This window comes from Zosterops lateralis, assembly GCF_965231275.1.
Source record: "Zosterops lateralis genome assembly, chromosome: 19".
In the NCBI taxonomy this organism is placed as follows: Eukaryota; Metazoa; Chordata; class Aves; order Passeriformes; family Zosteropidae; genus Zosterops; species Zosterops lateralis.
In genome coordinates this window covers 958,736-983,220 of record NC_139779.1, presented here as the reverse complement: position 1 = coordinate 983,220, position 24,485 = coordinate 958,736, and the positions used below count along the sequence as shown (strand labels likewise).

Genomic DNA, 24,485 nt, shown 5'->3' with positions numbered 1-24,485 from the left:
TCAGATGTACACAGACCATGGGTTGAAGGTGACTAAAATAACAAAAATCCATATGCCTTTAATATTTTTAGGATCAATTTTGCTGCAGCCTCATGGAGTGCCAGGCTGGGGTCCTGCCATGCAAGTGAGACAGAAGAGGAAGAATTGGGATGCATACTTCTCAGACAGAGAACAAAGCAGAGATTTAAGGTCCTGTCATATCCCAGAGTTTTATTAGTAATTTTGCAACAGCTATAGAACTGATTTTAATTAATATTTTTAAGAGAATAGGCACACGAGTAAAATCCTAGTAATAAAAGGTGCCAGAACAGAATAAAACCTGAAGTATCTCTGTTCATCACTCTCATGGTCCTCACACTCTTTCCAAGGTCACACAAAATCAGCAGCTGAGCCTGTATTTCTCCAGCCCCTTTCACTGCCCCGGCACAGCTCCTCTCCTCACACACTCCAGCTTTGATCAGTTTGTCACTGGCAACCAGGAGTGACATCACCTTGAGTGGCAACATCATCCATCCATCCATCCATCCATCCATCCATCCATCCATCCATCCATCCATCCATTTATCCATCCATCCCTCCATCCATCCATCCATCCATCCATCCATTTATCCATTCATCCATCCCTCCATCCATCCATCCCTCCATCCATCCATCCATCCATCCATCCATCCATCCATCCATCCATCCATCCATCCCTCCATCCATTTATCCATCCATCCATCCATCCATCCATCCATCCATCCATCCATCCATCCATCCCTCCATCCATCCCTCCATCCATTTATCCATCCATCCATCCATCCATCCATCCATCCATCCATCCATCCATCCATCCATCTATCCATCCATCCATCCCTCCATCCATCCCTCCATCCATCCATCCATCCATCCATCCCTCCATCCATCCCTCCATCCATTTATCCATCCATCCATCCATCCATCCATCCATCCATCCCAGGGCACGTTGCTGCTCAGGAGGAGCTGCAGCACTGACGGGCCTCAGACCCAGACAGCCAAAGGGCACAACGCAATCAAAATAAAAAGCCAGAGAAAATGGACTTTAAATTGTTAAATGAGGAAAGCAAAGGCTGCAGGCAGAAGCTGGGGGATGCACTGTGCTCAGAGGAAAGGCAGCCCAGCAGTGGGGGGCGAAGCGCCGCAGAGGCGACGGCGAGATATTGATTTGATAAGCAGATGAGCTGAAATTCCAAATGCATTGGAGATGCTGATAGGGAAAAAAAAAAGAGGTAGATGGAGAATCAGGGGAACGCTGGGGGAACAGCTGCGTACACTGAGATGTCACGGAAAATAGAAGGTCATCGGGATCCACGGAATTCTCCAAAGAAATAGGGAAGTGGAGATCGCAGGGAGACAGCAGATGTTTCTGTGCCAAGACAATGATGGAACCATAATTACAGTGAGATGGAGTGTCCTGCACAGCCCCAGCAACACGGAAACAAAACAAACCACAACCAGACACGTTTGATTGGCAAGTGGAAAAGGCTACAAAAAAAGTAATAAACATTTAGCCCTTCCATTACACAGGAGTCAGGCAAGGGGAAGAACGAGGGCACCTCTTCACTGCAGAGCCAGAATGCTGCCCGAGAGGTCACTCTGCTAACAAAAATCCCTGGATTTGTATGGATCTCACGCATGGGGGCTCACAAGTGCTTTTCCCCCCCATTTTCAATAACAGGGGTCCCAGCACACTCAGCCTGGGGCTGGGGTGTGGGTGTGAAGGGGTATCTTGCCCTGTTCAAGGGCAAAACCTGGGCAAACAGAGCCTGACACAGGCTGTGGCACCTCCAGGGGCTTGTGCCATCCCAGCTGCCACTGGCAAGTGTCCCGGGGGTCCAGAGGAGAAGGAGCATGGTCTGAATCCGGGGTCAGGGCTTGTGTGCTTGGACGCTCAGCTGTCCCTGCAAACAGACAGCCCTGGGATGTGACAGCTCTGCCAGGAGCAGCAGCAGTGCTGGGACACCGAGGGGAGCCAGAGCTCCTCAGCCAGGGGAGCTCCCTGTCCATCCCCAGCACACACTGTGACCATCTCTACAGGAACATTTTTACCTGACTCACTGACACCTCTCTGGCTGTTGCCTCTGTAACAATCACGCTGAACTTTGCTTTTCACTTTCTGCATTTGCAAGTCCATTTTCAGTGTGAGGACAACAAGCTCACTTCATTTTGGCTGTGGGGAGAAAATGGTCTTATTTGAGGAAAAAAAAATGAACTTGTTTTTGTGTTCTGAGGCAGCTCTGAGGGAAAGGCACGCCACGATCACAAAACACATCCAAGCAAATTAGGGGTCTGTCTGTCTCTGTGAGTGAAAAGGAACACTCTCCCTTTATCATCTCCCATCCAGACACTGTGTAAGGACAAACCTGCACAAGCAGAGATACAATCTGGACCTGCGAGCGGAGAGGAACATCCCAGGCATGTAAATCGAGGTCCTATAGACGCAGTGTATGGCTGGGATGAAACATCTCCCTTCAAGGACTGCGAGCGGCCGCGTCTCCCCGCTCGGCTCAGCTCAGCTCGGAGCGGGGCTGGGCTGGAGCTCGAGTGCCATCTGCTGCTCCTGCTCGCACCAGAGTCCTCATCCTGCTCCTGCTTCTGTTCCTGCTCCTGCTCCTGCTCCTCCTCCCCGCGCCCGGGGCTGCTGCTCCCCTCGGGAACGGCATCAGCGTGGGTGGGAACGGGACAGGGCAGAGACATAAAAAGCAAACCAAGTTTTCTCCACTAAGACTCATTTCTCATTATGTGTGGTGTCTTGCTGGGCTCAGGAGTGTGTGGGGACAGGGCTGGGCACTTGCAGCAGCTCACTCTGCCATCCCTCACCCCATCCTGTGTGTGTGAAATCATCCGTGTCGCTGTCCCAGAGCAGATTCAGAGCTACAGGTTTGACAAGGCAGCCAAACATTTCTTCCTGCTCTGACAAAGCAACTTTTGCCGTGTCTCCCTTAGGGCTGGGTTCCCCAGAGTCCCTCCTGAGCATCCCCCCACTCTGGGGACAGGAAAGCTGGGGGAGAACAGGAGGCTGGAGCAGTGGGAGATGCTGGAGCAGCCAGGGAAGGTCCCTGCAGCAGGCAGAGCTCAGGGGATGTGACAGAAGCAGGAGATGCTCACGCTACCACTCATGGCTGTGAACAAGAACGGCACTTGAGGGCCAGAGAAGTGCTTCAGGTGCACTTGGAGAGCAAGAGACAACACAGAGCAGAGAAACACAGACCACTGGATGGAGTACTGTGAGTGCTGCTATCCAGAAATGAGGGCACCTCACTTGAAACAGCATGAAATGTCTCTTCAGCGTTCTTGAATCCAAAGTGCAGAGTCAGGGCACAAAAAAAGAGTAACATCCCCCAGGCAACACGCAGGGTGGTTTTGAAGCTGGGACGTGAAGGACACAAGCCAGAGTCCCTCTGATCCCTCTCCCAGGGGAAGGTTAAAACCTTGCTGTAGTCACAGCTACAGCACAACTCCTATTGCATTCTCCTGCTTTCCACGAGAGTTGAGAGTGTTGTAAGGAACATCCAACCCTGCTTTCAGTCACCAAAACTCACACCTGGGCACGTCCAGCAGCTTTACAGCCTCAGTTCAGCAGGAGGGGAAAAGCTTCCAGCTGTGTTCACCTCAGCAAAGGCTCTGCAGGGCTGCAAAGGGTGCAGGGCTCAGGGTCAGCCCCAACCCAGGGAGCAAAACTCAGCAGCCTCAGCCTGAGCAGGCCAGGAGAGGAGGCTGTGAACTCAGGGCAGTGTGGACAAGCCCCAGCAGGGCCATTACTCACCTTCCTGGGCACGGGGATGAGGGATGAGCTGGGGAGGCTTTGGGGCAGAAAACAAACAGGAAGCACTTTTCCCACTCACAGGTAATTAAGTTGTGGGATATAGTGCCACGGGGAGCTGTGAAGGTCAGAAGGACAAATGGCCTCAAATGCCCTCAGAGCAGCTCACGGGAGTTTCTGTGTGAAGCACAGGCTGTGAAAGCACCAGGCTCAGCAGTGCCCAGGAGCTGGGACCTGGGGGTGTCAGGGCAAAGCTGCTCTGACATTTCCTCTGGCAAAGAGCCCCAAGTCTCTCCTCCAGCTGCCATCCTCACCCCTGTTGCCCAATGCAGCCAGAATTTTTCTTCTATCATTGTTGTTGTGTTTTTTTAATGGGGTGGGAAGAAAGGGGGGAAGAAGCAGAGGTGACTGAAGCCAAACACAGCTCCTGAGGCTGTGAACCACAGGCAAGACACATGTTCTCTGATTCTTGCTCAGCAGCCTCCTACACACCAGCTTCCCAGGGACAGCACCGAGGTGGGACCCCATGGATCTGTGTGATGCAGGAGAATGGAAGGGGTAATACAGCTTGCACCTCGTTTTCCTTTCTTCTTAGGAAGAAACCTCTGCCAGTGAAGCCCCAGGGATGTGCTGAGGCAGGCTCCAGGCTGCACCTGTGGCTGTGGGAGGTGAGGAGCTGAGCTGCTCCTCGTGTCAGTGCTCCACACACCAGTGTCAGACAGGGGCTTCCTTACTCTCCATCTGCTGCAGAAACTCTGCCCTCCTCCCTGAGGAGCCTTGAGATCAATGTACCACAGGGAAATCAGCTCCAGGCTCGGCCAAAGGAGCAGCCCTGGCACTGCAGAGGATGTGGGAGGAAGGTGTTGCTTGCCCAGAGATGGGCTCCTGATCCTCCATCCTGGGCAGGACAAGGGGCAGCAGCCACGAGGAGGAGGCCTCCTAGGAAACACCTCTCATCCATGGAAAGAGCCTGGAGAGGAGATCTGGGCATGCAGGGAGTGCTGGAGTGTGCTGTGCAGCCCGTGGAAGCTCTCCAGGAAGTTATAAATGAAGCATCTTCAGAGAACTCATTCATTTCACCCATAATAAAATCACCACTTCCCAAAGGGAAAAGCCCCTTTGAAGGGCTTCAGTCAAAGCAGCCCGTGGGACAGCTCAGCTCCACATGCCTGTGGCCAGCCCAGGCCTGAGCCAAGGCTTACAGAGCTGCCTGGGGGCCACTGATGGATTTGTGAGCAGCACAACCCACTCCAAACCCAGCACAGCCTCATCCCCAGGGTGTGACAGGGCACCACTGCCACAACCTCCCCTGGGCCTTGTTTGACCTGTGCCTTTTCCAAGCAGTCCATATTCACTACACCCCTCCTCATCTCTGCAAATACACTCACTTTTCTCCATAATACAAAAGAAAACCCAAACCTAAAACAGCTCCCCCAATTTCTGTTCCTGCATAGACTGAGAGCTGTGATTTTAAAGAAGAAAGAGCTGCCTATCTGTTACCTGCCAACACCTCTTTATTTCAGTTCCTCTCTCCCTGCAATGTTCTATTTTACTGCAGTTTAAAAACCAGGCAGCTCTCAACACAAACAGGGAACAGGATGTTCTTGCACAGTGCAGAGCCAGAGGAAAACACAGAGCTGACACTGGCAGAACTCCCCACCCCTGTTGTAGATTCCTGACTTTGACACCTCTCAAAGGAGGGAAAACACTGACATTCAGACAAGTCAAACTTTGCCATGAACAATAAAGCAGCGATACATCCACCCCATGGGTGCAGAGCAAGGAGCTCAGGGCTGCTCTAATGGAGGCAGGAAACGAAGGCTCTTAATTCATCACAGTTTCACTAAGACGGCTTAAAATTCGAGCTTTAATTGAAATGGAAAGAAACATTTCAAATGATATATTTTTTTTATAGATCTGAGTTACCCAGTTTAGGTTTCCCTGGATGTTACTGCAAACATGAACATTAAATCAAAGAGGAGAGAACTCCAAGAAAGGATATAACCGTTCCCTAGCAGAGGGGATTGGACTAAAGGCTGCTGTAGGCCACTGTCCAAATAAATGTGTGATGCCCTGGTGTGTCTGCTCACAGGATGTGAGCACATCCTTGAATCACCTGAAGCAGCTCCTGGGGACTGACTACATCAACAATTTCTGGCAAGTGTCTTCTCTGCCAGCAATAAATCCCAGTTCAATCCATATCTAAAATGATACACATTAGAGGGCATGTCTTTTAAGAGCATGATGTCAGCTTAAATTACTTGAGCAAAATTTTAAATACGTAATAGAAATCTAAAAAGGAGCAACAAAAAAAAATTGAGAGAGAACACCACTGCAAGAGTAATGCCAAGTTGTTACTTTTTTTTTTTTTTTTTTTTAAACAGATCTGTACAGCAACATAGCAAAGGATGCAGCGATCACAATTTCAACCAGACAGCAACCTAAGGGGACACTGATCCTCAAACAGCAGCGCTGAAACACTCCCCACATTTGGGTGCTCCAAATAATTTGGCTACCCTAATGCACTCCATACCAGTTCTACCTATATAGGACATTTTGGTGTGAAAAAGTTTCTGTAAAGTTCCCTTTGTTTCCAGTGTTTTTTTCTTGTACAAAATATTACAATGATTTTTTTTTTATATATATTTACAGACTTGCACGGCTAGAAAAATATAAACTACAATTGGGCTTGGCAAGCAGTTTCTTTTCTTTAAATACATGACAATTCAGAGCAAAAAAAAAATTGTAGTGGTAACAATCCTGCACTCCAAGCCCCTGCAGGGAGAGCAGATCAAGCCTAAAATCCATGATTGCAGCGAGACACGGGAACGCAACTCCTCCACCTCCCGGCGCAAGGAAGACACAAGATGGATGCTGTTTGTGCAGGTTACTGGCACAATACAGGAAAATCCATAACTGAACATTAAATTCCTTAATAACATTCATTAATTTCATAGGCAGGGCCTGTTAAAAAAGAGGACGACCGATGTAACTTTTGGGGAAAGCAGACACAGTTCGTGGGGCACGGCACAGCCCGAACCAAAGCGCCGTTACCGTTTTGGGGGGTTTTTGCCTTGAGCCACCCCCCAAGGCTTTTAGGGTTTTTTCCATTTAAATTTTGAGCAGTGGCCGGGGAGGATTTTTTTTTTTTTTGCTTTAAAGCTACAGTATCTGTCATTATGGCTTTGAACACCCCCTTTCTGGAGATGAGGTATCTGTTCTAGTGAAATGGTAACAGTTGAGCAGAACGTGTTTCAATGGACCACAAAACTCCGCAGGCAGGTGTGAACGGGTCTCCTCGGGGGGGAAGTTGCCAAACCGAATTGTAACAGTGCAAAACAAGATTTTTGTCTTTTGTTTTTTTTTTTTTCTCTGCAGAAAGAGTTGTCAAGGCATCTAGGACATTGCTAGTAGTCGAGCCACCGAGCAAACCCTCTTTCCACCAGAGTCCTGTTTATTGACACCACCTAAAGGGAGGGGGAGAAAACCCAAAGAGTAAATAAATGAACATGGTTGTGGAATGGTTGTGAGGCCACAGCAACAAATATGAGTTCTGCAAGTTCTTAATCAATAAAAGGTTTATGATTAAAGGAGTTTTCAGCATATACATCAATATACCCACCTCATCTCCCATCAAGTTCCACAGCTGTATCAGTGGCAGCCCTGTGACACTGTCATAATTTGTGACCTGGAAACACAAAAAAATGTGAGTGTGCAGCAATTCTGGTCCCAAATTCACTTGCATGGACAGCTACAGCCACTACCAGAAGCACTTCAGAAGAGGTGAACACTCCTGGACTGTGAGCAGCTGCTGCCTGCAAAAGTCTCTGGGACATCACCAACGTCCCAGTGCTGGCTCTGTCCAGCCTCATGTCCATGGTGCAGAACCAGTGAGGACTGGCAAAGCAGAGCAGGCCCAGGGGACCCCAAACCTGATGGACACCAGGCCCTGTTGTGGTCTGTAAACCCTTCAGGTTCCCTTCCCCATGCCTGCATTAGAAACAAGGGGGAATACTCATCCCTTTCCAGTCCCCAGCAGTGCTGCTGGAAACTCCCAGCCCCAGGACTTCCCAGGAGCCAGGCTCTGGGGCTTTGGGACACCAGCAGGGCCACCAGCAACAAGACTTCTCCAGCCACATGCTGTAGATGTGTGCAGTACCTGTGCCACGAGGACAGCACCTCTGGTCATCTCACTGACAGCGGCGTCGGCTTCCGGGGAAAAGTGATCCTCATCTGGGGAAAGGAGAGCAGAGAAAGCAAGTGAGCTCTTCCACAGACTTCCCAGGCCAGAAAGGACTACTGAGCAAATGTTCTCTGTCCTCCTACAGACACTGGGCCTGAGAAACCTCCTGGCCAGCTGATCCCACCCCTGGAGCTGTTGGTTCTGCAGGGAAGGGATGAGGAGCTTCCAACAGCCACCAGCCATAATCATGTGAACACAAGTAGCTGATGAATCAGGAGGCTTTAAAGATAGCAAAGTACATTTCTGCAGCACCTTGGAGCTGCCATTGGTGTTTTACTCCTCAATAAACTAAGCTCAGGTCCCTCAGGGCTTTGGTGACCCTGCACAGAGGGCACCCCTGGCACTGGGAACCCAAAGTGTCTGTACCACAGCTGCCCAGCACCTGAGCAGAGCCAAGGACAAAAAAAGCAAACCAAAGTGTTTCTAGGCAGTGACTGACATTCTCCCATTGCAGACTTGGCAATTTAAACACAGAACTTTACAAATCAGTCATTTCAGGAGGAAAATGTCAGGTATTTGTCTGCAGATTAAAAACTAAGTTTGCATTTACAGGAGCCCTGTGACAGAAGAATTAGAGCAGTTACAGCTACTGCACCTACACCCTGCCAGTGCTGCCAACATGCTGCTTAGGACAGTAATTCATTCTCTCCTCCAGGCAGGAAACAGCCTGGACATTTATCATCTTTCCCCTGGATTCTGACAGGTTATGCCACGCTAGCACATTTAGAAGAATACAATACAATTTTTTCCAATCCTTCCTCTTGTCACATCAGAGGCTGCACTGGCAATAGGAGGTAGAAGGTTTTGACAGAATCATGGCTTGGACACATCTTGCATCCATGGAAACCTGCAGGAGAAGGGCCAACAGCACATCAAGAGCTCCAATACCTGGAAGTGGCACCACATTGTCAAGTAAAACTTCTGCTCCTTGGAAAGGTAGTGTTAAAAAATCAGACCTTAAAGAAAAGAGGATCAGAGTAAGAACAGGGCTTTAAATCACTCCTACATTCTTCAATGTGACATTGATTAATCAAATTGCTCTTACAGGAATTCAGTTTTAAATTAATGACAGCCAAACAAAAAAAAAAAAAAATCAGACAATTCTCCCAGCAATCTAAGAGCAGCAATAAATTGTCTGATTAACATGCCAAGCTGGATCAGGCTCTAAGCAAAACCCACCTCCATCAGAAAGGCTTGTGCTGCCTTGTCTCCCAGCTCTGGGGCACAATCAAATATTTACTGGTCTCGTGTAAGAAACCCCTGATTCAACATAGCTGTCCCAGACAGTGGGGACAGAGCACCAAGAATCAGGAGCTTATTCCTGGCTCATCAATCAATTACACTTCAAGGCCTCCTGAAGGCATCCTTTTCCTCAGCTTCCACACTGAAGTGGAAGTGGCAGAAGCTGCCATTTCCTCTCCCTTCCCTTCAAGAAAACCTTGCAGGAGCTTGCTGCGCTCCCAAAAACCCACACTCATTGCTGAGCTGAACCTTTCCACTGTTTCCCACTTCAGCTGTGGAAAAACCTTTCAGAATTCAAACTCTACAGACTCCTCTAATTAGGATTTGAGCCAGACATGGCCTCAGGCCATGGGAGAGGATCTACAGACCTGATTTGCCTGAGTGTGTCAACCTTCACTTTATCATATCCTCCATAGTCCACGTATTTGAGCTCCACTTCATCGGTCTCCTCAAAGTAGCTGATGACTTGAGCCCGGAGCCATGCCCCATCCAGGCCTGGAGCTGCACAGATAATACCAACTGCAAAACACCAGAGCACAGAGAAGAAAGGATAAGTGGATTTCCAAAAATCAGCACTTCAGGCATGAGTAGTGCTGCTTAGTTATCTATGGAGAACCAACAGCATTTCTTAGGCTGCTTCCATCTTCCTCCACAGCCCCAGCACAGCAGGCCTGCAGCTGAGACACAGAACTGGTGAGTTTTACTCTCAGCTCTGTCTGCCACAAGCAAGCTGCCCTGCCCCAGTACTCAGCTTTGGGGCACTAACAGCAAGGTCTGTCTCCACAAAGGAACACACAACCCCTTTCCAAGTGATGCAGCCCTCACTTCACACCAGGCACAGACACAGTGACAGACACGGACACAGTGACACCATGAAGGTGTGGGAGCAGCTCCACACTTTGTCAGCAGAAATACCCCAGATGCCAAGTTGATTGGAAATAAGCTGAGACAGGCTTGATCTCACTCTGAATTTCAACATGCAGCTACGTGGCTCGGGAGGTACTCCAGGGATGAGCAGGGTAAGGGAGAGCAGAGCAACATCTGTACTCTGGCAGCAGCTTAAAGATGAGATGACACGTGAGCTATCACATCCTCATCCACTGGGAACTTCCTAACTCGGGGCAGGTTTGCACAGGAGCCCAGAACTTTCTCAAAAGAACAATGTGAGCATCCATGACTTGCCTTCCACTGGAGTGGGCAGAGTGGGAATCTCAGGCTGAGAGTAGCAGGCGAACATCTGCTGGTCGAGGCTGCGCAGCACGTGGAACGTGGGGTGCGTGTGCTGCTGCAGGAACATGTGCCCTGCGTCCACCTGGTGTGCCACCACCACCTCCACCGTGACTCCATCGGGGAGGAACAGCTGCCACGGGGAGGAAAAACTGTTGTGAGTGTTCCTGGTAAGGCAATCTCCAGCCCCAGCTCCATCCCCAGCCCAAGCCAGGACTCACCCAGGCAGACACCAGCAGGGAGTGCAGCGGCAGCGGCATCGGCGGAGGGAGGGTGTAGATGTTGGTGAGACACAGCTCTTTGAACTTCTTGCCAATCAGGCTCAGCACTTTCTCTACTTGCTGCGAGGTCCCTGGAAGACAAAAATCCCATGGGAAATTTGTAGAGTGGACACCCCCAGTCCTGTCACTTGATGAAATACAACTGTCAGGATCCTCCTGCACTATCTCAACAGTGTCAGTTTTAACAGGTTGCCCAGAGGAATTTTGAAAAGCATTGGACTCAGAGGCCACTAAATCCATTTAAATTCCTTCCTCACCGAATTAAGCCCCCCAAGAGACACATTAGACCATGAATAGAGACACATTCCACTCACCTTCGATGTGACAGACTTGGGAGTCACGGAAATAAGGTAATGTTGAGACATAAATTTTGGCACCAGACGCTTGCCTCAGGTAGCTCATAAACCTCCCCTGTTTGCCGATCAAGCGGCCAACTAATTCCTTCAGGAAAGGGACAAGAGAGCAACAGTCAGGAAGAGAAAGGCAGATCAAACATCCCTGTTCTGTGGGGCTTACACCACCCACGTTATCAGTTCCTCTGTCATGGGCAGGATAAATACAACACAGTGCTGGTCTAGTGCAGAGTCCAGACCAGGAAGCACTGCTCATTTTGATAATCCCCTGCTCTTAATACCTGTGTACCCTCAAAGCCTCCTGGATGCTTTCAAAGCATTGGACTCCCAGACTGGGTGGAAGATGATGAGGAATAACAAGTTCAACAAGCACCATTTCCCTGGGTAGCAGCCCTGGAGTGGTGCTTGTTTGCAGTTGAGCACTGGCTCTTCACTCCTGTAGTCCCAACAGGAGCAGAACACCCCAGTCCTCCTGGACTTGCTGCTGATCTCCCAGGGATGGCACAGAGCCAGCACCAGACCAGGAGGACCAGGAGGTGGCTGTGTAGGGCAGGGCAGGATGGTGAGCAGCCCAGCAGCTGGTTACCTTTGGGACCTCGATTTCCCAGATAACGAAGTCTGGCTTGCTGGATCCTCCTTCCAGCTTGGCGTTCTGGCGAGCCACTGTCTTCCTCATGGCACTGCCACTGTCCACAAAATCCACACTATTTACATCTGAACCTACAAGACAGGCACAAGCATTCAGACAGCCCCCGAGACCCACACTTACACTCCCATCCCAAGGGGAAGGGCTGCAGTGACCCCAGTGCCAGGTATGCCCACTATGAGGTGTGGTAGGGGGCTGCCTTTTGCCTAAATTTGCCCTATATTTGAAGAAACCAGGTGCAAGAGCTGAAGTGTATTTTGCTCCCAAACCATCAGCCAATAGCAGGAACATTTCTGCTTGGGAAAGGGACAAACTCCACCAGCCTCCTCCTGACCAGATCTCAGATATAGCCAGTGTCACACGAGCTTGGTCCTTCCTCCCCATTAACAAGCAGAAGCATGGAAATCCTCACTTGCTTGCAAGTATTCAGACCATCCAGTGAGAGACCAAAGAGAAAAATGAACCCAACAGCTGCTTCACATTTGCCACATCTTAATGGGTAACACAGCACAGAGGCTGAGAAAAGCCAAGGGAGCAGCTGCTGGCATTGGCCTTGTAGGCAAAGGGAAGATCTAAGACACACAGCCTGGACGTGAAGGTCAGCTGAGTGACCTGTTGTCCAACACTGCCACCTTATCAGCTTTACCTGCTGTATTCTTCCTTTCCCCACCCTCAGTGGGATGTCTCAGTGCCACAACTCACTCCTGGACCCTCTTGTTACACCAGCATCTATAACAAGGCAGTACCATTCTCCTCCTGGGGTTACTCTCACTAGTGAAAATGTTCTGTGGGTTCAATCCTTCATTGCTGGCAAACTCAACCCCCGTGTCTTGCAACAAGCAGTGCTCCAACTGCTTTGTAGCAATTACAAGAGACATCCCCTGTCATTAAGGGCTGTTGGCACCACAGGGTCCTACAAAGGATTTTAACATCCATCCCCAAGGTCACACAGGCTAACGTTTGCTCAGACAGCTTTGCATGTACTGTGCCAGGCACACATCAACCAGCATCTACAAGGGAAAAGCAACACAGACAGATGGGGGAACTCCATGAATATTGCTCCCTGTTGGGATTTCTTGGCATGCATCTGCCCCTCTGAACAAAAAGGCTTCAGGGTAATTGCTCTGTAACCAGCTGATTTTATCACAATTCATCAGAGCTCTGCTCTGGCTCCTCCAGCAGGACCTCAGAACCTGCCTCACCTTCCTGTCAGCACTGGGGTAAGCACCCAGGGCTTCCAGAGGTCACCAGAAACCACTGGTATGAGGTCTCACACCAGCAAGGTGCCCCCAGCAATGTTTGTTCACGTGTTTTGCAGGAGGATTTCCCAGTCCCTTACCTTCTGAGTGATCTCCATCCGTCCCTGGTGCACTGCTACACTCCTGACTCAGGTCTGGCCCATCCTCTTTCAGGATCCCATTGCTGTAGGGCTCTGTGCTGCCCTGGGGCAGCCCTGGAGCAGAGGGGGTCTCCCCTGGCACCAAGCTCTGCTCAGCAGACGTGTCTGGGGCTGAGGATGTGCTCAGTGAGTCCGAGTGCTGCTCTGATATGACAGACAGCACCGTGCTCTGCAGGGGCTCCTCCACACTCAGCCCATCTCTGGGGGTGTGTGAGCCATACCCAGAGTCCTCCATGGCCAAAGGTGACTTTTCCAGAGAGTTCTCCACATGAGTCCGATCAACTCCTTGGGTCTCCCTGCACGCCTGGTTCTGCACCCCACAGTCCTTTGTGCTGTCCTGAGCAGGGCTGGCCCGACAGCCGTGTGATGAGCAATCTGTCACACCCTCACCCTGCCCCTCTGCACCCACAGCCACGCTCTCATCAGCTGCTGTGGCTCCCTCCACAAGCCCCTGAGCAGAGGCAGCAACACCCTCCACCCCCAGAGGAGGCTCAGCCTGGCTGGCAGTGGCCTGGCAGAGCCAAGGGGAGGCATCGCCTGCAGAACCCGACAGCACTTCCTCAGTCGCTGCCAAAATGACCTTGGAAATTATCTGTATTGCTACTTGCTCAATTTTCTCAACTTCTTTGTCCAAACTCACTCCCTCAATCTTCTCTCTTTCCAACTCATCTCCTTTTGGCTGTGTGTCCTTCTGACACACTGGTACAGTATCAGAGATTGACTCGGACAACTCTTCTTCCCTGGACTGCTTTGGACAGGCAGACTCCAAACTCCCTGGTAACACACTCACTGCAGAATCCTCGTGACCTGACACAACTTCAGCTTCATTGAGAAAGGCTTGTGGGGCATTGGCTTCTTTCTCCAATCCCAAGCAACAGGCTGCCACAGAGCCAGTATCTGACTGCACCATTCCTGGCATCTGCTTTTCTTTAGGGGGCTTAAATGAAGACTCATCTGACTGCTCTGTGTGGCTGATGAACCCCCTGACTCCCAAAGACTCCCGTGTCAGGGGTGGCTGCTGGTTTGCCCCTGTGCTCTGGTCACACTCGGTGCTCTCAACAGGCAGAGGGAGCGAGGCAGGAGCAGGGACACTGCTCTCTCCAGATCCTATCCATTCCAGCTTTTCACTGTTGTCCTGGTGTGTGCTGGGCCCGGCTGTGGCTGCCAGGCCCAGGAGGTCCCGTGAGAGATCCTGCCTCTCGTGAGCTGGGCACAGGGGAGAGGGCGTCGTCGGCCCTGCAGGCAGCAGGGAGGTCAGGGCTGGCTTCTCCAGGCACTCCTCCTCTGACAGAAGGGGCAGTCTGTGAGGAACACACACTTCTGCTTTGGGACGCAAACCGCCCTCCGATACGTCCTCCTGCTTCTCCCTTTCAATGGCTATTGCCTGTTTGCTGCGATAGCCCGAGTGCTTTTTCCTCCAGGAATAGATCCACCAGCAGCTGAGAAGTGCCAGCACTCCGGGAATGGCGTAGGGGACGAAGTTGCGGAAGCGCAGAGCCATCTTACACAGCGTCAGCAGTTACACCTGGGAGAGAGAAATCGTGTTAAAATACTCACAGGGAAGGTGAACAGGAAGGTCCCATAACTGCCTTGAGGTATTGCTGTTAGTATGGTCAGGCTTGTTTTCCAGCTGCTCTAGAAATCCACATCTCTGCTCTGCCCGCACACCACAGAACGAGATCCTTATCCAAGACTAGGGATATCTGGACATGTCTCATCATTATACTCCATGATTTCACCCTTCCTCACCTCTACACTTAATTTCCTCTTGCTTCCGCTGCCTCACAGCTGTGCAGGTCAGTCCTGCCCCAGGACAGCCTCCAGCAGGGCAGGTTCCTCCAGCACCAGGCTGGGCTCAGAGCCCAGCTGGACCCCAGCACTCCATGGCACAGGCCTGGCACACAGCAGGGCTGCCCAGCTCTCCCTTTGAAAGGCAGCACCCCCTGCCCGAGAGCTCTGGGCTCTGACAGCACATACTCCCATAGAGCCTTAGGAATGCAGCTCCAAAGTTTATTCTACATCCAAACCCACTGCACTGACAGCTGCCACTCCCCTGACAAGAGGTGACAGCTCTCCCTTCTCCTCTGGTGACCTCTTTCCCACCCAGTTGTGCTCCTTCACTGCCAGGCCTCACCTGGGTCACAAGGCAGAGCTGCCATGCCTTTCCTTTTCTTTAAGGAATGTCTGTAACTGGAATGCAAAGCCAAACTGCTACCACATCCCAAACAGCCCTGCTGCAAAGCACTCACAGTTTATATTTTCACTGCACAGGAATTAAAGCAAAACACCACGTGTCTGAGGGCGCTTACACAGACAGGCTTTAATCCAAACAGCCCTCAAGACTCTTACCAGCAAGCAACAAAAATAAAGATTGTTTTCAGGAGATAGCAAAGTCTTAGAAACGCGAGCCACCCACTGGAAAAGAGCATTATCTGGTTCCTCTTTAGAAACACAATATTTCTATGACAAGAGAGGACAACCAAGGCAGTTGGCCTGATGCTCAGTGTGCCTCAACCAAAAAACCCCTTCTGTTATCAGGACTAACACCCCAAGCACAGCCCCGAGTGCAACACTCCTTCAGGCCACAATCTCCACGAGGAGCTGATGGCATTCTAGCTGAGGGACAAAACCATGCCTCCCTCGGGCTCAAACCCAGTGTCAGAGCCTCAGATAATTTCATATTCATCCCAGATTTCTCACCTCCTCCAGCCACACTCTGTTCCACAGGAGCATCCACACAGCTTCCCCCACACTAGCTCAGACCCTGCCTTGCCTCCCACAGGGCCCAGACACTGAGGCACACAAATGAATGAAGGAATGGCAAAGGCAGGGACTAGAAAATTGCTTGTTCAATCCCAAATGAAAGGTCAGCTGCAGACACGATTTAAGTCCAGTAATATTCCCAGTCCATCACAAATAAGGCATTTATGTTGTTCTACACGGGAGAGACTCGTGTCTTCATCAGACGTTTGTATCTGATTAAACAAACTAAATAACTAAGAAGTAACTAAATCCCAGTTACTCCCAGCTGGCTGTATGCATTCAGGGAGGAGAGCTCAGTGCTGAGGGTGAATCCTCTCTTAACGGCAACATCTGGGATCCTGGAATTAAAAACCCAACAAACCTATGCAATAGTGTGGCTGCTCTGTGTTTGGAAAGGGTAAAGCCTGTACATTCCCAAGACAAAAGGTCCCCCTTTATGCTGCCCAGCACAATGGCACATTGTGAGCTCTGAGTGCTCATCTGCTGCGTGCCCAAGTTGTTGTAATTAATGCAGAACTACCCTACAAGCTGTCTCTCAGCTCTACAAACCCAAATTAAAGGAGCTCACATGAGTCCATTCCCAGCGAGCACTCCCAATTAAACAGACAGCCCCATTATTATCTGATTCCCTACTAAATTGCACTAACTGTCCAAAGCATAGTCCCACACACTCTGCAGCACAGGGAGACAGCCACAGGATGCCCCAGAGGGACAAGCCTGTCCTGAAGTGTGGCAGACAAAACAGTTCTGTGAGTCATTCTGAACATTATCATCACTCAGGATAAAGATACTCACTCCTCTGTGATACCTGGACGAGTGGGGACTGCTGGATTAGCCGAGGGCTCCTTGCCACGCTCATTTGATTCCGTGTTTTTGATTTATTATTTTTGCCAGAGCTGCATCACTACCAGGATCACGTTAAATGGGAATTCCACATGCTCCCATCAGTTAGATGGCTCTGCACGAGAGGCCAGCAGACATCCTGGAGTGCTGGGTTGGCTGGGGAACAGCTCAACACCAACAAACATCTCCTCATGCAGCCCTGGCAGGAAGGCTCTGCGGCCAGATCTTGCTATGCTGGTCACAGCCTGGCTGCATCTGCTGCCTGAGGATCAAACCTGCCCATCCCCAGGGCTGTGACACTGCTCTGCCTCCACTTCCCCCCCAGGAGAGCTCCCAAAGCCCACAGCCACTTCTCAACCTGTCCCAGTGCCACCAAGCCATCTCCCTGCTGCTGATGTGACAGCCAGCTCAGGACTGCAGTGGCAACAGGATCGTTTTAATGTGTTGGGGGAGGAAAGCCTGTGATTTTCCTGCCAGCAGCAGGACAGAAAATGGCAACTTGTCAAATCACATGCCCTCAAGCAGTGCCAAGCAGGAGGGAGCCCAGCCCAGCATGCCCCACACTCTCCCTCTCTCCAGGCAGAAGGAGCCAGCTGGGAAATGCAGCAGCTCCAGAGGCTCTGGACAGAAGAAGAGCAGCCTGCAGGAGACAGAACCCCCAGAAAACACTGGATCTCCAGCACCATTCCCAAGAGGCAGGGCCCCAACAGTCCTGCACCAAAAATAGTGTGGAGCTCACACACTGTATGAGCTCAGCGCAGCAGCAGCCACTTCCCCTTTCCTCTGGCACGCCAGGAATCCAGCCTAAATGTCACACCTTGTATCTTGGGCATGAGCAGCTAGAGCATGAGACTGCTCCAACCTACTAAATAATTCCCACTGCACGTCAGGCCGAGATCAAGGGGACAGTAGGGGTCACTCAGCTCTCCAACTCTGTGTCCTGACTTGATTTATGGAAAACTGCTGGTAAAGAGCAAGGAGATGAAGACAAGGAAGAAGGCACACATTACCTACCTGAGAAAAAAAGCCAAGGGCAGCCAATTTACTCTACTCGTTTACATTAGGGTCCCAGAGCAGTTCTAAGCCACCTTGTTTCCTGGCCAGGACACAGAGCCCTCAGCACTCACAGCCTTATAAGGTCAGAAATGTTTGCAGCACGAGGTTCCCGGGGACGCCAGATAATTCATTCTCCAGGTCCGAGAGGAGTTCAGCAAGCACTTGCTCAGAATTTCAGGGGTTTCTACACACCAGGAGGTCTGTTCTGAAGGCGAGCTGCTTCGAGCCTCCACCAGGAGAGAGGCCAGGATGACTCCCAAGTGACTGAGCCCCCATGCTCTGCAGGGTTCCGGCTCCTCCTCTTCCCTCTGCCCCTGCACTCGAGAGGATTCCAAACCCTGAGAGCTGTGGAAATCAAGGCTGCAATTAAAGCCCGGCCGAAAGGATCACAGAGAAAATTGGAGATGCAGCTTCAGCAGCAAGGCCTCCTGAAGAACCCTGTAGTTAGTGAGGCAGCACTTGGGAAACAAATACTATCTGGGTGAAAGAGAACTGGACAGGCTGGCACGGCTCAAACTAAACGGGACCACGTGGGCTCTTAAATTTTTCCATGCTAAAAATAACTGGCAGCACATGCTCTGCCTTATAGGAGGCATAGGAACAGGAGTTAACAAAAAAACCTAAGGAACTGGAGGCCCTACTGTTAAGATTAAAATAAGAAAAACTGCTGCACTGGAACAGACGTAAGGACTTACATAACCCACCCTTGGCACGAGGTGTATTTTCATCGAAAGCCAAACTGGCACGTGGCACTGCATTATCTAACTGCAGCTTCTCGGTGCTTCACACAAGAGGAAGGAGGCAGAAGATCCACCACGGAGGGACCTCCTGGCAGGTCCTGCTGCAGCACGAGCTCCCAGCTGTCCCAGCTGCAGGGCACAGGGGGTTTTCTCCCACGCAGGACAGCAGCAGCCCTGGGCCTGAGCTTACAGGAGGGAGCTGTGAAGGCACAGCACCTGCCAGCCCTTGCATCACACACTGTGGATCACCAGGGATTCCACAGTCCTCTCCCCGGCCAGCCTGGAGTGCCCCCATCACAGCCATCACCACCAGAGGCAGAGCTCAGACAGCCTGACTCAGGAGCTGCAAACACACAGAGACAGGCAGGAGCCAGGCCAACGAGATCTCCAACTGGGTGGCACTTATGTTAAAAGAAGCCAACAGGGAAGTGTCTCTGTACTTAACTAATTAAAAGGCAAGTGCTCTGCAGCAATTTCTGCTTCAAACAGTAGCATTGAAAGACTAGAACAGCAAGAGATACCCCTTAGGCAACACCACCTTTTCACAGCCCAGTGAACATGGGCTATGAACCCAAGAAACAGGCTCCTCTCCAAATGAAAACCACCGCTGAAGCCACTTCACAACCTCAGAACACTGAAGAACCAGCAGCCTCCTATTTGCAAAATGATAAACTGCGCCTTAAATAAAAGGCTGAAAAAGCTGGTTGATGTAGAATTAAACTGGCGCTCTGGAACAAGAAACACCACAAGAAACGCCAGGCTTTTATCTCTGAGATAAAAACTGCTCTCAGTGTAATCAGCATCAGTGCTGTTCCTACAAGAGCTCAGTCCCCCCCTCGCAGCTGGAGCTGCCACACTGATTGTTGGTTCTGTGTGTTTTCTCCCACTCAGCAGCCCAAGCCTGGCCCAGCACAGCTCCTGCAGCAGCCTTTGGACCAAAGCAGCACTCAGAACAGTTCCTATTTATTTCCACACTCGGAGCTTTACAATAAAAGCATCAGCTTGGCCAACCTGTAGGGTTTGTTCTAGTAGATGTTTTGGCAATTATCAGGAAGCTCACAGGGACACAAACACTGACCCTCAGCAACCCTCAGCTCTGCTCTCATGGACCCGGGCAGGGCCTTGAGTGCTCCTGCTCTGCAGAATGAACAGTTTGTAATTAACATTAACCCTATCAGGTTATCGAGCTCTGTACTGCTCTTGATATCTCATTACCTCCCTGCCGCAGTTGTTCATTATTTATAGTTTCCTCACCCAGGTTAGTGTCTCCCTGTGAATCCTCTACTGCAAAGGGAAGCAAGAGAACTTTTTCTCCACTTTCCCAGAAAAGTCCTTCAGATACTTCAGTAAACTTCAAAAACTGCTTCTGCACCACTTTACCTGTCCCCCCACAGTACAGGCAAAGCAGCTGTTATTACCTTTATAACCTATCACAATATAAAAGTCTGGATTTGGAGCAGTTTTATCATCTTTCATTCCTTCTGCATTTTCACTCGGGCTGGAGAACAAATTATTTTCCAGAATTTCAGAATAAACAGATCCAACACTCAGCCTTTTGTGTTTGCTTCATAAGGCAGCCAATGCAGCCCTTGCTAGGGGTAACACAGTGCAGTGGCCACTACATGTACAGCTTATAAATGAAAACTTAAAAGCAGCCACCTGGGTCAGATGTCTGTCATCTTTATCAATTTCCACAAAGCAGAGACTAAACTAACCAAGGGCTGCCAATATACTCTGCCCAGGAGTCAAAAAACAAGGTTGGATTTTCAAGGAGACAGAGCAGGGAGTTCACAGCAAACACCCTGATAGGGCTGCAGGAGCCAGCAGCAGCAGAGCCCAAACAGGCCCCCAGGTCTGTGGGGAGCAGCAGCAGCTCTGCTCACGGGATGTTTGCTGGGCACGGAGACCTTGACAAACACCTTCCCAAAACAAGAGCTGGCCTGGGCTGAGGCAGAGAAGGAAAAGGCACTGGAGTCTGGCTGGAAGATACACATTGCAATCATTGTCCCAGACAGAATTCCCAATTCCCAGGTTCATTCCCAAGCAAAGCTAAGGCCTCTGATACCAGAGGCACATGAAAATCATGAGCTTTTGCCAGGAACTGCTGCTATTTATACCCAGAGTCAAAAACCAGCCAGAGCACATGGCAAGTTCCTTATCCTCAGTGCCAGGTGGCAGCAGAGGTCAAAGGCAACCCCGGCCAGGACAGGTCTGCAGCAGTGATTTGTTTGCTCAAGAATGATTTTAAATTATCTTTTATGAAATATTCATCTCTAATGATGTAATGTACAGGACTCAAAAATCCAGTCAGCCTCCAGCTGGCAAAATGCAGGACCAGAATCCACACAGTGGGCAATAAACAAATGTACAGTGAACCAGCTAAAGACAGAATATTTGAAAAGGCAGTTTGGGACATGCAAATATCTCCCCTTCTAGCAATCCCCACGAGAAACAAATGCAACAGCTTCAATTTCCAGGAAATATTAAACACCTGCTGAATAAAATAGCTTTTTCTGAATATCTGAGCATGGCTGCCTGAAGTTAATCATCACTTCATGAAGTCTAACCAGTCATTTGCATTAAGAGCTCCACAGAAGCACTGCAGTTAGAAATCAGGATTTTAAAAAGGCTAATCATTAGATCTGAAACATGAAACAATTATAAGTAATTAATGCTGTAATTAATGCTTTTTATTAGCTCTAGATGTTGCTAGGGGCAACTGGGATACCAGCCCTGATCCTATTACAGGCTCCCTGGACGCTGGAAATACCTTAAATCATTTTTTTCATATCAGTTAAGTGCACATGAACGATGAGGGGCACAGATAAGTGGGCTGTGCTGCTTTAAAAGCATTATGCTCTTCAGATAAACTGCTCCTGCAGAAGTGCACTTGCTCTCCAATCCCCCTGCAGCCAGCCTGCAATGTTTTCAAAGTGAAGAGACAGCCTCAGCCATCACAAATCAAACTGCTGCTGGCTCTGAGGGCTCTGGCTGCACTCCTGCAGCCAACTCCTGCCACAGTTAACTCCACAGGGAGCCTGCAGCTCCAGGAGCAGACAAACCATGGTGGATCTGAGCTGCAGGTGCTGTCCCCTCACACCCTGGGGACTGGGGGAATCCCTGTCCCCTCTTTCAGGCAGTGTGGAGTGTCTAGGCTAAAGCCAAGGCTTTTTATACACTTCATAGTTTTCAGTATTAGTATCTCAAAGCATCTCCAGTGCTCTTTAAGAAGGAATCTGGTTCCTAGGAAGGGTTTCTAAAGCAAAGGTGAATGAGGAGAGCACTCCAAAGTAAGAAACAGCCACTAACACATGTAACAACTGAGTTCCTGCAGTGTCATCCTCACAGACCCTGCAGCCCCAACACATCATTAGTGTCATGTCTGAGAGCAAACAGCCTGGTGTAGAGACACTGCTGCAATTGTGGTGAGACACTGACCTGCACAAACCCCACGAGAGCTTTTAAAGCTCCTTCAAGACTCAATGAAACACTTCAGCAGAAGACGAGGGACTGCCAGGCGAGCAAGACCAGGACAGGAATCGACTCATGAATGGATTCCAGTGGATTCTATCCTTCTACAAGCTTCGCCCTCCTTCTCACTTACTGTGAGCTGTCATTTCCTCCAGTGCATTTGCACTGTGCACCACGTGGAACACACAGTGTGTATAGTATGGATACATAGTTTGTATCTCATTCTCAACTCCCAATACCAGGGAATTGAGAATGAGATATACATAGTGAGCCTGTGCTGCCCTTTTCCAGAACCACAGATTCACTAGGTGACAGGACCAGCAGGCGCCTTCACCCCTCACACATGCAGCTCATTAAAGGAGGAGAAGATTAAACGCCCCGGAGTGGGTCACACAGTGATCCTGGCAGAGGAGCAAACCCTTTGGGGTTCCCTGCCCGGAAAGGGCCGGTCCCGGGGAGCTGCACTGCCCTCCCGCCCTCCACGTGCTCGGGGCTGTCTGTGCTGTGCCCGGTAGATCATCCACAGCCACAGAACCAACGGCAAAAAGCAAAGTTACACCGGTGCTACACCTTCCTCAGCAACAGCCGCTTCCTTCCACCTGAGCCAAAGTCCACAGGGCCCGACAGCGCTGGGCAGGTGCAGCACAAACCTGGCAACGCGGGAAGGGCCATTTCTGCCATCCCACAGCCCCGGAGTTTCCCCAAAGGATTTCCCAAGTGCAGCTTTTGGTGCTGTTTATTCCGGATAACCCCCCTGAGGAGGATGCCCCTGCTGAGATCTCTGTCCATTCTGTGCCATTGCCCCAGGGAATTACTGGGCTGCAGTAAAAAATCAGGCACAGATCGAGTTGCCCATTTCTGGAACAGGAATAACTTAGATCTCCCTTGCTTCAATCGGGGGAAGAAAAAAAAAAAAAAAAAAGAAAAGAGAGAGCAAACAACAAGGATTCTCTCAGGAAAGCAAAGCTACAACTTCACTCCCTCAGTAGCAACATAATTTAAATCCTTTGCTCCCACCTGTATTCCGCGCTGGGCTTACAAACAAAAAGGAGTCACTGGGGCACATTAGAAGTTGGGCTAATAACAGTTTTTACGGTCATTACCATAGCACAGGCAGGGCTGGCCAGACCAGACACGGAGCAGACAGCACAAGGTGCCTTCACCTCCCCGGCGAGCCTGCACCGCCCGGGCCGGGCCGCCCCCCGCCCTCCCTCACGGCGGGCACAGCGCTCCCCTCAGAACCGGGGAAACCACCGGGCCGGGAACCTGCGAGTAGAACACGGACCCGGCTCCACGGGGCCCAGAGCGGCCCTCCACGCCCGTATCCCGCCCCCTGCCCTCACGCCAGGGCAGCCGTGGCCCTGAGGGCTCCCCTCAGAACGGGGGAACCACCGGGCCGGGAACCTGCGAGTAGAACACGGACCGGCACCGCGGGGCCCAGAGCGGCCCTCCCCGCACGGCCCCAGCCCACAGAGCGCTCCCCTCGGAGCCGGAGAGCCGACCGGGCCCGGAACACGCGAGCAGAACACGGACCGGCACCACGGGGCCCAGAGAGGCCCTCACCGCCCGTATCCTGCCCCCCACAGCCCGCAGCACGGCCCCAACCCACAGAGTCCTCCCCTCAGAGCGGGGAAACCACCGGGCCGGGAATCCGTGAGTAGAGCACGGAACAGCACCGCGGGGCCCAGACTGGCCCTCACCGCCTGCACGGCCCCCACTCCACACGGCCCCAACCCACAGAGCGCTAACCTTGCGCGGCGCGGGAGCGCTCCCGCCACGGCGGGGCCCGGCTGAGGCACGGCTGCGGGGAGCACCCTCAGCGCCGCCGCTGACAGCCACAGCCGCGGGCCTCCGCCACTCCGCCGGCAGGGGGGGAACACATAGCGGCTCGGGGCGGTACTTACGGGTGTCGCGGAGGCCGGAGCGGTGCCGGGCCCGGTCCGGAGCGGTGCCGGTGGCGGTGCCGGTGCCGCCCCACGTGCCCCGGCCGGGCCGCCGGGCTCGGACATGCAGCGCCACGGCCCCGCCCCGCCCGGCCCCGCCCCTCTCGCGAGAGCGCCGCGCGCCGCGAGACTCCCCCGTGCGCGCGCGTGTGTGCGCGGCCCCGCCCCGCGCCCTGAGGGAGCCCAGCCGGGAGCGGGAACGGGAGCGGGGATGGTGAGGGGAGGGATCGGTGCCGCGGCCGAATTCCGAACGCACCGCCTTCTTTACCTTCTCTCTCTCCCACAGTAGTCCCGGGACAGCGCAGCCAGGCCCGGTGCGGCCGCCCGAGGCTCATCCCGGCTCACTCCCGCCGTGTCCCTCATACCGGGCCTCTCCTGGTGTTGCTGCCTTGGTGTGTGTTTGTTTCACACAGCCCCGCTACCGGGGTTTCTGCCTTGGGCAGCTCCACAAATCGCTAGGAATGGTTCTTGTCCCTGCCCGGCTCCGTGTTCTGCCA

The 24,485-nt window shown here is 51.6% G+C and overlaps 1 protein-coding gene across 2 annotated transcripts; it reads right to left on the bottom strand.

Moving 5' to 3' along the window:
• Positions 1 to 7,125: 7,125 nt before the first annotated feature.
• Positions 7,126 to 24,034, bottom strand: AKAP1 (A-kinase anchoring protein 1). 2 transcript variants are annotated; one of them, XM_083875186.1, is made up of 11 exons: positions 23,950 to 24,034; positions 13,113 to 14,697; positions 11,714 to 11,847; positions 11,089 to 11,215; positions 10,715 to 10,845; positions 10,449 to 10,626; positions 9,635 to 9,785; positions 8,913 to 8,980; positions 7,941 to 8,014; positions 7,404 to 7,469; positions 7,126 to 7,248 (listed from the first exon to the last, which is right to left on the bottom strand). In XM_083875186.1, the coding sequence occupies exons 2-11, from the start codon at positions 14,671 to 14,673 to the stop codon at positions 7,189 to 7,191; spliced, it is 2,550 nt and encodes an 849-aa protein (XP_083731312.1). In that variant the 5' UTR covers positions 14,674 to 14,697; positions 23,950 to 24,034; the 3' UTR covers positions 7,126 to 7,188. The 2 variants fall into 2 exon arrangements, with proteins under 2 accessions (XP_083731312.1, XP_083731313.1); XM_083875187.1 differs by lacking the exon at positions 23,950 to 24,034 and adding an exon at positions 17,793 to 18,308.
• Positions 24,035 to 24,485: the final 451 nt, after the last annotated feature.

Coding starts and splice junctions, on each gene's coding strand:
- AKAP1 (XM_083875186.1), bottom strand. CDS start 14,673: ATGGCTCTGCGCTTCCGCAACTTCGTCCCCTACGCCATTCCCGGAGTG. Junction 11,216..11,713: donor GGGAAATCGAGGTCCCAAAG/GTAACCAGCTGC, acceptor CCTTTCCTGAAG/GAATTAGTTGGCCGCTTGAT. Junction 7,249..7,403: donor GGAACTTGATGGGAGATGAG/GTGGGTATATTG, acceptor CCCTCCCTTTAG/GTGGTGTCAATAAACAGGAC.